The following is a 13,893-nucleotide window of genomic DNA, read 5'->3' on the forward strand; positions in this document are numbered from 1 at the left end:
TGTACCTCAGTACCCGCACGGAAAGGGCTTCGCAACGGGCGCAGGCAGCCCCCTCGAGAGCTGCCCGTGCGTGCTCCATCCCCAAACATGAGACACACATCTCATGAGAATCTCCATCCGTGATGTACCGAGGGCAAGAAAAAACACACCTTCTGTACATCTGGTTGCCGGACATGCTGGTAGACTTCTTCTTCAGGTAAGACACACTGCTTGTAGGACTGGAGCTTTCTTCAAACAACATACAGAGCGCCTGCTGAATAAAAAAAAGCTAATGATGAGTGTGTACAGGTGTGCTTTATACTCCTCCGGTTATTCCGTCACAACTTACCGTTCTAGCAACAGGCCAATAGGATTGGAGTGATTTCATTCACGTTCAGACCTGCTTCGCCTAGAGGCGTTCCCATAGTGTCGTAACCGACGCAGTTCGAGTTCCCTCGAAGGGGAACAACTGTTTAACTTTGTATCCAGTCCCTCCTGTTTTCTCAGGTTGACCAAAGTCCCACTAATTCACTGGAACTACTTCTCTCTGTGTTGAGCTCATGGTCTAAAGCCAAAACAGCAGGAAGACCAGAAACAGCTCTTTCAGTCAGAGAAAATTCAGAATCCTTTTTACAGTAGTATTGTACATGCCTCCTTACTTGTAGTCCATCAAAGACGCCAATGTGGTTGCAATAATCAGCACTCAAGTTTCTGTTTTTACTGACGGAAAGTGGTACAAAGAGAAACAGAGTGAGACTAACAGACATAGAGGACTAAGTGGAGGAAACTACAGTTGGTCTTCCTCATTGTTTCATCATCATTTATCATTGTTAAAAAATATATGAACAGACCTCAAACAAGTAAATGAGGGCAAAACAAAAAACATGTGTCTCAAACTTTATAGAGGCATTATAGACGCCACCACTGTATTCTGTTAGTTAAGGTTGTAACCCAAAGAGTCTGTGGACTAAACCTGTTATGTTAAGTCCAAAAAATTAAGAGTAACCTCAGTAATTATCCCTGTGAATTAAAAGTTGGACTCTCCAAAGGGTTCATGTGGGTCTTCTTTTTACTGCAGAGCACTATAAATAAAACAGTTTTACACAGAAGCTTGTCCACAATCCCAAGACTTGCCCATTAAGTTTGTTGTTCCAGACTCATAACCTCTTAGATGTTTTAATCAAAATCCAAGTCTATACTATAATTAATTGAGTTTGTGAACTCACCAAAACGCACAAACATATGCACACAGTAAAATTCTGGGATTCTGGTAAAAAAAAAACAATGTTAAGCAGTACAAACTAGTACATCTGCTTCAGTTTATAACTGAGACTCAGATTACAGACATAATAAGATTCACTTTTTTGCCCTGAAGAGACTTTTTGAGTTTTGTTTCATGGAATTTGGGGTGAAAGCAGACTTGACTTTATTTTATCCCTTTTATTTTATTCTATTTTACTTATTTTATATTTATCTTAAACATGTATTTTAGTCTTTTCAATGTTTCTTGCTTTTATCTTTTATTGTTTTTGTATTATTGTCTTTTGGGTATTATTGTCTTTACACTTGTTAAAGCACTTTGTAACTTGTTTTTGAAAAGTGCTCTACAAATAAAGATTGTTATTATTATTATTATACTTACAGTACATAAATTGGCTGCTTTACTGCCTGTTATGTTGTGTATTGATTGAACATTTGAGGGGATTTCATATGATGCATTATAGCAAATATCCATGAATCTAGACGCACTTGCATTTTGTGTGTGCAAGCATGCATGTTGAAGTGCACAGCCAGTGCCACACAGCTGAATGACGGTTCAAAGGTCACCAAGACAGCCTGAAGCTGACCCCAGAGCTGCATATCTTCACCATGATCTCAGCATCCGCTCACCTTCACTCAGCAACCGAGTGCATGTGTTAACTTGTAGACTTTCTCACCAAATAAACGTCATTAGCAGCCTTAGAAAAACACTTTAATGTTGACTTCGATTTTTTGTTTATTTGTTTTCACTCCCATTGTTTTAAGTCATCTGTTCCGGAGGCAGGCCTGTGCTGTTAAGTTTTTCATCATTTCATTTCACCGTGGAGAGGTTTTAAGCCCTCACTCAACAGACTACTAAATAGTGAGAATCTGGAGGGTTTGGGAATGCTGTGGGGTGTGGAGGTGGAGGTCTGAACTGTAATGGTCAGACCCAGCAGACAGAGAGACAGAGTGAGTTATGAAGTCTTTCAGCAAACTGGATTCTATTGAAGTTGTATCTGAGCAAACATACTATATGTAGGCACACACTTCTTTCGTTTGTTGATTGTTCTCTTTTTCTCAAGTCTATGGGAAGTGATTTCAAGAGAGTCAGATGTCTGCATTGAATTTGAGATGTTTAAAGAAGCTTTATTGTCCTTTGAAAGTCAGATGTTTGCATCATTGTAGTTGCATATTCTCTCCCTTCCCCCCTCAGCCTGAGCTCTCTACTCTGTAATTTTGGTTTTGTGGTGTAGGCTTCTCTTGAGGACTAAACAGAAAACCCTCCATACTACATAGAAACAGTATTAGCCTGCTTCTGACCACAGACAGGGGGGAAAAACACCAACCAAAATAAGATGTGGATATAGCATATCATGCAAAAAAATTAAAGATGTCTTCTTCATGATGGCACTGACATCCATGGAAAATTTTAGTCTGTGTCTGTGGTTTGTACATTTAGTAAAATAGAAAATTAAACAAAGGAAAATAGTAGTTTGGGGGTTTTGTATGTAAAATAACTGGAGTTAGCCTGAATGCTAGAGTTGATGGTTGAAATTTAGTTGGGAAAGTTTATTGCAAGGGTCACCTGAAAGATGTGAGTGTTTATGACTTGGTCAACTTGTTTGTTTACGGTTTTATGTTTAAATCTATACTGCATAACAATTAAATATGACAAAATCCTTCTGTTATAATGGTAAAATAAATACTTTTCTGTAATAGGAGAAGAGGAAGAATCTGCTGTTCTTTGTTGAAAATCATCTCATGCACGTAATTATAATATGAAGACACATGAAGCTTTAAAGCTGCTTTAATCCGTATTTTTATATAATAAACTAAATAATATAAATAAGCATGACTACTTTAATGTGAAAGGGATCGCTCGTGGTGACAAATAGACATTTAATTATGACCAAATTCTGCCGTCACACTCAGCACCACAGCTCTTAAGAGTCTAAAAACCCACTGCACACTACCCGCACATGAGCAAATGGGAGGACTGTCTCAGGACTTAATCAGACCCTAAAAAGAGTGATAGATTGAAACTACATTTCTCTGGTGGCCAAACACATAAACACAAATTAATGAATATTAATGTTGCTGCTGGATGAATAAACAGGCAACTGTTTGCTGGCAAGTTCGCAGTTTTCATTTATTATTGGTCCCAAAAAATCTGAGGGTTACTTAATATCGCTCTACTATAAGTCTCATGACATACCGTATGATGTCATTTAATAAGAGGTATTACTGTACATAGGTGTCATTTACACTGGGGACGCTGGGGACATGTCCCCATCACTTTTTGAAAGCATTTGTTAAAAATGTTCTGAAAAATAGCTTACACCAAGAAATGTTAACAAATGAAAATGCTTTCAGAAAGGTTTATTTGCACAATAACAAAACATGCAATACATTTTAAATATAGAAGAAATAAATGTGCATTGTCCAAAAAAAAGTAACTTAAGCTAAAAATATAACAAGCTGCTGATTATTGCATTATATTCAGTTAAATATACATATATGTTTATATTCATGAATTGTCACCTGCCAGCTGAATGTTTTGTTACTCTTTAATAAATAAATTGAAGCAGAAAATGTCTCCAGAATGCAGGAAATTAAGTATTTAATGCTCCAATTTTCTGGGAGAGGACCATAGACTGTATAAAAATGACACCCAGACCCCTACTCTAGGGTAAAAATCTTTGCGTTTTGTTCTCATGTATCGTCAAGTCTCATGACTTGTGTATCATCTCGCCCCTAATCTGAGCCCTTATGTCCCCACCACTTTTCATTGCAAATAAATGCCCTTGTTACTGTATTACTGTTTGGCCACTCTATGGAATACACATACAAATGTTTCCATAATACTGAACACTAGTTTTCCAATAGGAAACATCAGACAACATTGGTTTTTAACATGAGCCTAATATAGCCTTTCCAGAAATATGAAATGTCTGCTTTTCCTGCAGAGATTTCGCTATTACTAGTGGTGACCACTTACTAGATCATCATGAATCATTCTCAAAGACACAAAAAACATGGGAAAAAGAGGCAGACAAAAGATAAAACTTGAGAAGGAAATGGTAGAAATAGACCAAACCAGAAGGACAGACAGAAACTGAAACAGAGGAAGTGGGAGATGATTTGACTTATAGAGGATCCGTAGACTTAACCAGTGGGTGCAGCATTTGCAAGGATGTAGCTGTCTGTGAAATGTGGCTGGGATGAAAGGGGAGGAAGCCAGGCGGCCCGTGAGGATTCCTCCCTGGATCTGTGGGGAACACACACATTAACGTACGCTCACAAAGTGAACATGGATGTAAATGAGAGGAATGAGAGGCTATCCTCTAGATCTGGTGAACAGATGACGTTAATTGTTTCCATCCTCCTCAACAGGCAATGTGCAACTCTTGGAGAAATTAACTTACACTACCCAGACTCTTTCTTTCTTTCTTTCTTTCTTTCTTTCTTTCTTTCTTTCCCAGACATTCCAGTGTTTCCCATAAAATAGGTTAAAACCCTCAAAGATGGGTCAGCTACAGATGTTTGTAGGGTGATTAAATCTCCTCTGGCATGATTTAACATGCATGCATGTCTCCATTTTCCTCTCTCTGTTGTGTTTCCTTTTACTTTTTTTCATATTATTCTATATAGAGATGTTAAAAGAATTATGCATATGTTCCCTTTGCACAGAAACATACATGTTTAAACAGTGGTTGAATCTAGCTAAGTCCATTTATTCTAGTACTATACTTATGTACAGTTTTAAGGTGTTGTACAGTATTTTACTCTTTTCCATTTTATGCTGCATTACTTTAGGTTTCTACTCCTTACATTGTAGAGAGTAATATTGTACTTTTTTTACTGCTACATGTATCTGACAGCTATTGTTGCAAAAAAAATTTGCTGATGACAATTTTTCACTTAAATTATAATATCCATTTAAGGATATGATCAATATCACTGTATAAGGAAAGACTTGGGGCCCTAGATAAAAAATTCAAGGACACCCTAAAATCATTGGGACTCAATGTCTTCTATCTTTAAAACTTTCTGTTGCTGTTTTTAATATATATCTTGAATTGTTATCATTAAGTACCATTTTGCACTCCTAGAGTTGGTATGTGCAAGAGATAAAGTGAGACTTATTGATGAGAGGGAGAGGATGAAGGATGACATAGAAGGTCTAATATCTCCACTTGGCAAATCCAGCTAAGCAACCAGTAGGATGCTAGTTAAAAATCAAAAAGAGCAGTCTTGGCACAGTTGTAAAAATAGCTATAGTGCTACCTGGAATAACTTTAACCTAAACCAGACAAAAAGATGTTTATGTAACTTGAGTGTATCTCCATCCAATTGACTCATCACTTGTGACAGATTGATTTGCTTATGCTGAAGTGCAGTAAGACAACCTGACCCTGTTCTGTTTATTGCATTTAAACTCTCTTCAGTAATATAACGTGACCTGTGTGACCTCTCTAAGGTATTCCAATTTACCCCAAAATTCTTGAAACCATGAAATCAATATGTGTTTGTGGAAAGCAGTAAAATCATTACAGGACTCCATATGCTTTCCACAGTGGAAACAGGAAGGTGGTGGTAATTTTACTGTAATAACCCTGGAAATTTGCAGGGTGTCCTTGGATAAATTCCACCACAGAGGTGATGCAGGGATTTATCTGACTGTATCTATAAAATGTTTCTTTCTTTCTTACAGTTAAAGTGGTGCAGTATTCTCTTCTATAAAGACTTTCTTTACCACTCATAGCTCTACTTTGTTTTACTGATAACAATCCAAAATCATCCATGTGAACAAAGACAGTGCTTCAGTAGGTTCCAGTAAACTATAATTAGACTGGGCATTTAAGTTGAAAAGCATAAATGTAAGTTGATTCAGCCTTTCATTTAGCATGGAGCTAGGCTTACTGAAATTATTTGTAATTATCTTTTAATGTTTGAAGGTTTTTCCATTGATTTCGTCCAGTAATTAAAATTTATATACACTGATGTTAAATCTGACTATAAACACAGTCATTGTTTCAAGTATCAAAAGTCAGGATAAACTTAATTATCCCAGTGAGGGAAATTTGTTTGGCAGCAGAAGCATCCATTTTGGAGACACAATGGAAACCAAAATAGAAAAATACTGATATGAAAAAACACAGTAAATATAATAAGAGCAATCTACAACTGTGAAGTGTGTAAAGTAGCCCTTAGGCTAAAAGTGCATAATAAAACTAATTGTAGCTGAAAAAGCTGAAGTAAGCACCCACTTCCTCTCACGTTATACCTATGCAAGTATCTATGCAGCAGTTTGCAGTTTGTTTCATTTTATTGGACATCAGCCTGGTGCACAGGCTGGCCACAGATGATTAGTTACTTGTTACATGAGCTGCACCACATGTACACGCTGTTGTGAAGACTAGAAAGATGAGAAGACTCCTTTTAAATGGTTTGGTCTCCACATTATAGGGTAAATATCTGACACCTTGAAGTGAATCTGTCTGTGACCACTTATTGCAAGGACAAGTTGTTTCAATACAACTTGATCAGTATTCAAACTACATAGCTAACGTATATCTTGATCTTGATTGTCCTTTAAACCTTTCCATTCATATTTTAGGACACCACTATAGACTGCAGTACCATAAACATGACCACAAAATGTCATAAATGTAATATATTTTAAATCATTGTATGCCCTGGTGTGCAGACTTTCTGAAAGAGGATAGGTATGAAAACATTACCTCATCCCAGAGGCCAGCACAGGCAAATCTCAATAGTCAAAGGCTTCACCCAAAGAATTTGCCCCTACTAACACACAACACACACACAAGCACACACACACACACACACACACACACACGCACACACACACTTCTCCTTGTTTAGTTTTGACTCTGGGGACAGAAAGCAGACCTGCCCCAGACGACCTGAGAGGTCTGGATGGTTCGTAACGAAGCAGAAGATCGGAAATGTATTTTGGCCCTAAACCATTTAGTGCTTTATAAACCAACAGCAGGATTTTGAAATCAATTCTTTGACATACAGTAAGCCAATGTAAAGACCTCAGAACTGGGGTGATGTGATCCACCTTTTTGGTCTTGGTGAGGACTCGAGCAGCAGCGTTCTGAATCAGCTGCAGCTGTCTGATGGATATCTGAGGGAGCCCTGTAAGGACACTGTTACAGTAGTCAAGTCGACTGAAGATAAATGCATGGATAAGCTTTTCCAGGTCCTGCTGAGACATAAGTCCTTTAATCCTTGATATATTCTTCAGGTGATAGTAGGCTGACTTTGTAATTGTGTTAAATATGGCTCCTCAATTTCAGGTCTGAGTCCATGACTACACCAAGATTTCTGGCTTGATTTGTGGTTCTAAACATTACAGATTGAAGCACTGACTTTCAATTGTTCCTCCCTGGCTCCAAAAATGACAACTTCAGTTTTATCCTTGTTTAATTGAAGAAAATTCTACAGTTACTCAGCGCCTGTATGGGATCATAGTCCCCTGGTGAAATGGTTATGTAAATCTGTGTGTCATCTGCATAATTATGGTAGCATATTTTGTTGTTTTTCATAATCTGAGCCAGTGGAAGCATGTAAATGTTATACAAAAGAGGTCCCAGAATGGAGCCTTGGGGAACTCCACATGTCATTTTTGTCAGCTCAGATGTGTGATTACCTATAGACACAAAGTAGTCCCTGTCCTTTAAGTAGGATTCAAACCAGTTTGGTACTGTGCCAGAAAGTCCAACCCAGTTTTCAAATCTGTCTAGTAATATGTTGTGGTCGACCGTGTTGAATGCAGCACTGAGATCCAATAATACTAAGACTGAAATTCTGCCACTGTCAGTGTTTAAATGGATGTCATTGAAGACCTTAACAAGAGCCGTCTCAGTGCTGTGGTGTGGTCGAAAACCTGACTGGAAGACATCAAAACAGTTATTTAGTGCCAAGAAAGCACTAAGCTGTTGAAAAAGAGCCTTTTCAATGATTTTACTTAAAAATGGGAGATTTGATATGGGCCTATAATTGCTCATTAGTGAACTGTCTAGATTGCTCTTTTTTAAGAGTGGCTTAATGACTGCAGTTTTCAGGGCCTGTAGGAAAAAACCTGAGAGGTGTGACATGTTTGTAGTAAATCTGAGGCCATGCATTTAGACACATTTTTGAACAAACCTGTTGGCAAAATATCAAGGCAGCATGAGGAGGATTTAAGATGTTGTATTATGTCCTCCAGGTTTTTATGGTTAATTGAATCAAATTGTCTCATGCTATATGAATTCTTTTTAAGTGGACACAGGGACAAGACATATCCTGTTACTGACATGGAGGCACTGATTGCTTGTCTAATTGTTTGAATTTTGTCTGTGAAGAAGGAGGCAAATTCATTGCAGGCCCTGGTGGATAGAAGTTCAGAGGCTACAGACACAGGAGGGTTGGTTAGCCTGTCGACAGTAGCAAACAGGGCACATGCATTATTAGTGTTTTTGGTGATGATGTCAGAGAAGAAGGACCGCCTTGCATTTCTCAGCTCTAAATTATAAATGCGAAGTCTCTCTTTATAGATGTCATAATGAACCTGGAGATTTGTTTTCCGCCACCTGCGTTCAGCTTTTCGACACTCTCTTTTTTGAGTTCTAACCAGCGTGGCATTTCTCCATGGAGATCTTCTCTTACCAGAGACCACCTTCACCTTGGCTGATGCAATGGCATCAATAACATTTGTCATTTTAGAACTGAAATTATCTACAAGCTCATTGACTGAGACCCTTGAGAGGGCGGGTGTTGAGGAGAAAGCCTCAATAAATTTTTCACTAGTGTTTTCAGTGATATGCCGTTTTGTGATCACCTCTGTTTTAACATTTGTGTGCATGCAGATAGCACTCTCAAAGAAAACACAGGAATGATCAGAGAGAGTAACATCAGTCACCACAACCTTGGAAATGTCCAGACCCTTGGAGATGACCGAGTCCAAAGTGTGCCCCTTATTGTGCGTGGGCCTCGTCACATGTTGAGTCAGTCCATAATTATCAAGAACACAAAACAGTTCTTTAGTCCCCCTTTCCTGGGGGTTGTCAACATGGATGTTAAAATCACCAACAATAACCACACAGTCAAAGTCAATACAGATTATAGACAGCAGTTCACCAAAGTCATCAAAAAAGTTTGCACAGTATTTAGGGGACCTGTAGATATTTAGAAAAATAGCTCGAGAAGAGGAATTCAGCTGAAGAGCCACATATTCAAAAGAAGCAAAATTCCCATAAGACATCTTTTTGCATTGGAGGGAGTCATTAAACAAAATGGCAACTCCACCTCCTCTCTTATGCACTCTGGCTTCACTCATAAAACTGAAGTTGGGAGGGGCACACTCGATAAGGACAGCTGCACTGTTATCTTGGTCCAACCAAGTTTCAGTTAAAAACATGAAATTAAGATTGTGAGTTATTATAAATCATTGATTAAAAATGTTTTTCCTGCCAAAGACCTAACGTTTAACAAAGCTACATTTAGTGTGTTAAAAACATTACACACACACACACACACATACCATATTTAGACCAGGTGTTGTCCTAATAGTGCTGAAAGTGATATAATCCTATGAGTCTAGCAGGTTGTAAATATAATTAACTTGCATGTGTTGACACCCAAAAGGTACTTCTGATATACCACAATTTAAAGATCTGACATGACGTTGGGAAATGTAATAATGTTACATGATTCAAAATGGCTGTAATAATATTCACCACAGTATAATACACAACCTTTATGACCATATATTTCACATTATTCATTGGGTTCAAGCCAAGTTGTGGCCTGTCCATAAGATCCTGTGATCCTTTGAATCCCAGTGCCTGAAACACTTCATGTCCTTATGTTTCCTAATGAATTGCAACTTTTGTTCAAGTTATTGATGATTTAAGTGCTCTTCAGAGATCAGGATCCTCTCCAAATGAGTCAAGATATTGTTTAGAAAATGTGCACAGCTGTTAAAGGCTCACACACATGGTTTTAGTTGTCTTAGAGACGCATTTTTATTTTTTGTCTGGATAACCACATACTGAGGTGAGTCAGAGGAGTCCAAGCCTTAGGGGGTCTTACAGTCTGCATTACAGTAAAAGAGTCTTCTTCTGGGCCTCTGGTCTGTCCAATGACACACTTTGGAACAATGCCCTGATTCTCCGCAGAGATCTAACTCCAAAGACTCTGAGGAATGACATCAGACTCATAGTTTGCTAAAAGCAGTTCTCATTTTCTTAGTAATTTATGTTTTAGGTAGTCTATTAATCCACTCCGATTTGATGGTGCTAAATATTTATACAGAATGTCAACAGTATGAAGATTGATTGAACAATGAGGACAATAGTGAGTTAGATTAGGTTACGTTTCCATCCCTCAGGTGAAATTACTTAACAATAATCATAACATCCCATGCCACTTTAACTCCTGTTACATCCCATTCTATCTTTAAATATCAGATAAAGATTTCTCAATGACACAAATACTAGCCAGTTTAAGAATCATTTGGTCCGAGCTTCAATAAAAAGCCGGTTTTAAGGTTTTAGGAGACTGTAAACATCTGTTTAAAAACTGTCTCCAGACGCATTGTCTGAAGAGCAAAGTCTTGAGACATGAGAAATTGAAACAACAGATTTTGTGTTTGGAAAAAGAACACTGTGCATTGTGTGTGTGTGTGTATGTGTGTGTGTGTTTAAATGGTCTTACAACACCCAACCACACATGAAAGAGAGGAACCTGGAGGTGGAGGGGGGTTGTAAAATTACCCCCAGTCCCCAAGTTGCGTTTGTTGTGACTACAATACAGCAGTAAAACAGAGATCTGGAGAACACTAACTTTTTCCAAAGGCCTGGTTTGTGCATGGGCTGGTGAGAAAACCCAACACACAGCTCATGCACACACACTATGTGACCCCCATGTTTGCTGTGGTTCTTGACTTGCACACAGAGTTCACAAAACCAGAGTATAGCAGCAGAGGTTACCCTCTTATATCAAAGTCCTTTTTGGATAAAAGTGTGCTAACATTTGCTAATTAGTACAAAACATAAAGTACAACTGAGGCTGATGAGAATACCATTTGTTTTGCAAGTATTGCAAGTACAAAATATTGAACCAAGTGAATTTTGGTCGAAGAATCTCACACCAGGAATTTTGGTTGTGTTGACGGGAAGACATGGTCAACAGAATATAACGTATATAGTCAGCATATTTTATCAGTTAGACTGAGATGAAAGGATAAAGCAACATCTGCAAAATATGTATAAGCACTATAGAATGGTAAAGTTTATGTCAGTGCAACGACTGACTCAGCAACAAACAACTCTCAAACTTTTAGGGTCCTTCTATTATTCCCACTTACGTTTGCAATTTTAAGTTGCTCTCCCCCAAAATAGCTGTAAAACTAGGGCTTATGTTTTATTTAGCCAAAAATGGTAATATGAGCACATGGAGGAGAATATTTTCATTAGAAAATACACTGAAGTCTGCCAGGATTCAGAAGTTAGCATCTCCAGACTGTTGGAGAGGATCCAAGGTTAATTTGGAAACCCTAGATTCTGCGAAAAACCTTCATCCCAATGTACCGGATGACTTAATTGGATTTAACAAGGGGTGGTAAAAGTATGTCTACATAATTAACAGGTTTAATTAGAGAGTCTGTCTTCAAAAGTGTCATTTGGTCTTACATGTACAAAGAGGATGGCACTCGCCTTTATTCCCCTCCTTTTTCATTCATCACAATAAATGGAACAGTAGATGGTGTTTCTGTCCTGCATGAATTTTGGTTCTCAAAAACTATAATCTTGTGCCTGAGAATTGATGCTGTCTCCCCTGTGTCACTATTTTTAAAACAAAGGGCAATGTGTCAAACAAAACTGGTATCACTGGAAAAATCTGGAGACATTTTAGATGTTGACTTTGTGCTCAAAAATAGTACATCTCCTCTGCCAAAACAACCAAATTGCAAGAAAGTGTACTCTCAGTTGGTCTGATATGGTTGATATGAATTTAAGCTGAGTAATAGACACAGCCATTACTGTGATAATGGCAGTTAAACCCAGAAACGTCTGGTGAATACGTGTATGCAAACATAAATACACAACATTAGGGGTTGTTTGAGTGTGTGTCAGCCATTTCTTCCTGGTACACATGATACACTCACCCTCACACCATGTTAAATGCACATACCTGTAACATATGTTAAGCCATATGGTTTTGTGCATTTTTGCCTTTGAAGTGGAGGGTTGTTTGTGCTACAGGCGGTAATAACAAGGTAAATCAGGAACATACTAACGGAGAAAACACAGTTCATAATTGACAAAGACTCAATGCTGACCATACCATACAGAGACAGTGTTAAAGGTGCTTCTTGTTTGGTGGCACCCAACATTTTAGCAGTTATATCATGTCAAAAGGGATCTCTGTCTCTTTCATACATTATTGCATGTACTGGCATGCACACACAGAGTACCTTGCTGAGATAACACATCGGTACAGCTGTTGCAGAGTTATGGGCCATGCAATCTCCCAGAGTGCACTGTGGGAAAGAGGCAGCAATATTGCATCATTACAACCTTGGATTAAGCTCAGGGGAATCCACGTTCATGTAAGTGCTTTCAATTAATGTATTCCCGTCAGCTGGCCTTTGATTCTGTTCTGTGTGCCCAATCATGACACATGATGACGTGCTGCTGTCTGACTGCAGTAAATTATTCTTTCCCGCCATCTGCTGGACAGTGACCGCAAGTGTAAAATAAGATTTTGGCTCTTATAAGTGCATTTGTTTAAAACTTTTACATCTTTGCAAATCGTCAAATGCTATCTTTAAGGCGCAAAAGCTAAATATAGCTTCTGCAAAATGTGAAAATAAGGGATTTCACCTGAGGTTATTGGGGACGTATGGCGTCGTTGCTGTGGTAACCACAACACGCCATTCAACCACCAGAGAGAAATCTGTGATTGGTGTTTTTTTGCTAACGTTAGCTGTGTTTAAACTGTTCAGTGCGTATGTTTTTAAAGTTTTACAGGACAAAGGGACGAAAATCTTGAGGGCGTGTGCGAAGATTCAACATATTCAAAAGTAAGACGTTTATATAAATGTTTTAGGGTTTTTTGTTTAACTTTAGCAGACAAACACCGACACAAACATTTATTAGCTGTTGTGTTAACTCACTGTAGCTAGTTAAAGGGCGTAATGTTTTTAATGGTATGAACACAGATTTCAACCGTATGCATCCATCTGGTGTACTTTTACATAAACAAACGCGTTTTGGTGCAATAAAGAAGCTCAAAAGGGTCTGTATCAGAGTTTTACATGTGCGACAGTGGTATATCAGAACAGTCGTCCAAACAGCGTTATTTTGTAAGAATGGCATTGTTAAAGATGATAAACCGTTTCATTTGAGCTAATGCGTACTTTAGGTCAACAGGCTTTTAAACTATCTCATATAATAAATATAATGGAAGTCGCAAGAACGACAGTTTTATTTTATTAAGATGATTATAAAAAACTTCCAACCCTGTGCTTCCAACTCGAACCTTTCTAAATAAAAGCATAATTTTCACATGTTAAACTGATTCTACTACTGTGTAGTCTATACTTTATCATCGTCATCATATTTATATGTTTAAATATATTCTGTAGTGGTGAAA

The 13,893-nt window shown here is 38.0% G+C and overlaps 1 protein-coding gene across 2 annotated transcripts in view; it reads left to right on the forward strand.

Moving 5' to 3' along the window:
* The first annotated feature begins 13,030 nt into the window (after window positions 1–13,030).
* Window positions 13,031–13,893, forward strand: part of ccdc146 (coiled-coil domain containing 146) — a 50,002-nt gene continuing 49,139 nt past the window's right edge. Inside the window, exons 1-2 of one of the 2 annotated variants that reach the window (XM_046071877.1) lie at window positions 13,031–13,157; window positions 13,261–13,321. In XM_046071877.1, the coding sequence (XP_045927833.1) occupies window position 13,321 (1 nt within the window). In that variant the 5' untranslated portion in view covers window positions 13,031–13,157; window positions 13,261–13,320. The other variant, XM_046071878.1, reaches the window with a different exon arrangement.

Source organism: Micropterus dolomieu, linkage group LG16 (genome assembly GCF_021292245.1).
Source record: "Micropterus dolomieu isolate WLL.071019.BEF.003 ecotype Adirondacks linkage group LG16, ASM2129224v1, whole genome shotgun sequence".
NCBI lineage: Eukaryota > Metazoa > Chordata > Actinopteri > Centrarchiformes > Centrarchidae > Micropterus > Micropterus dolomieu.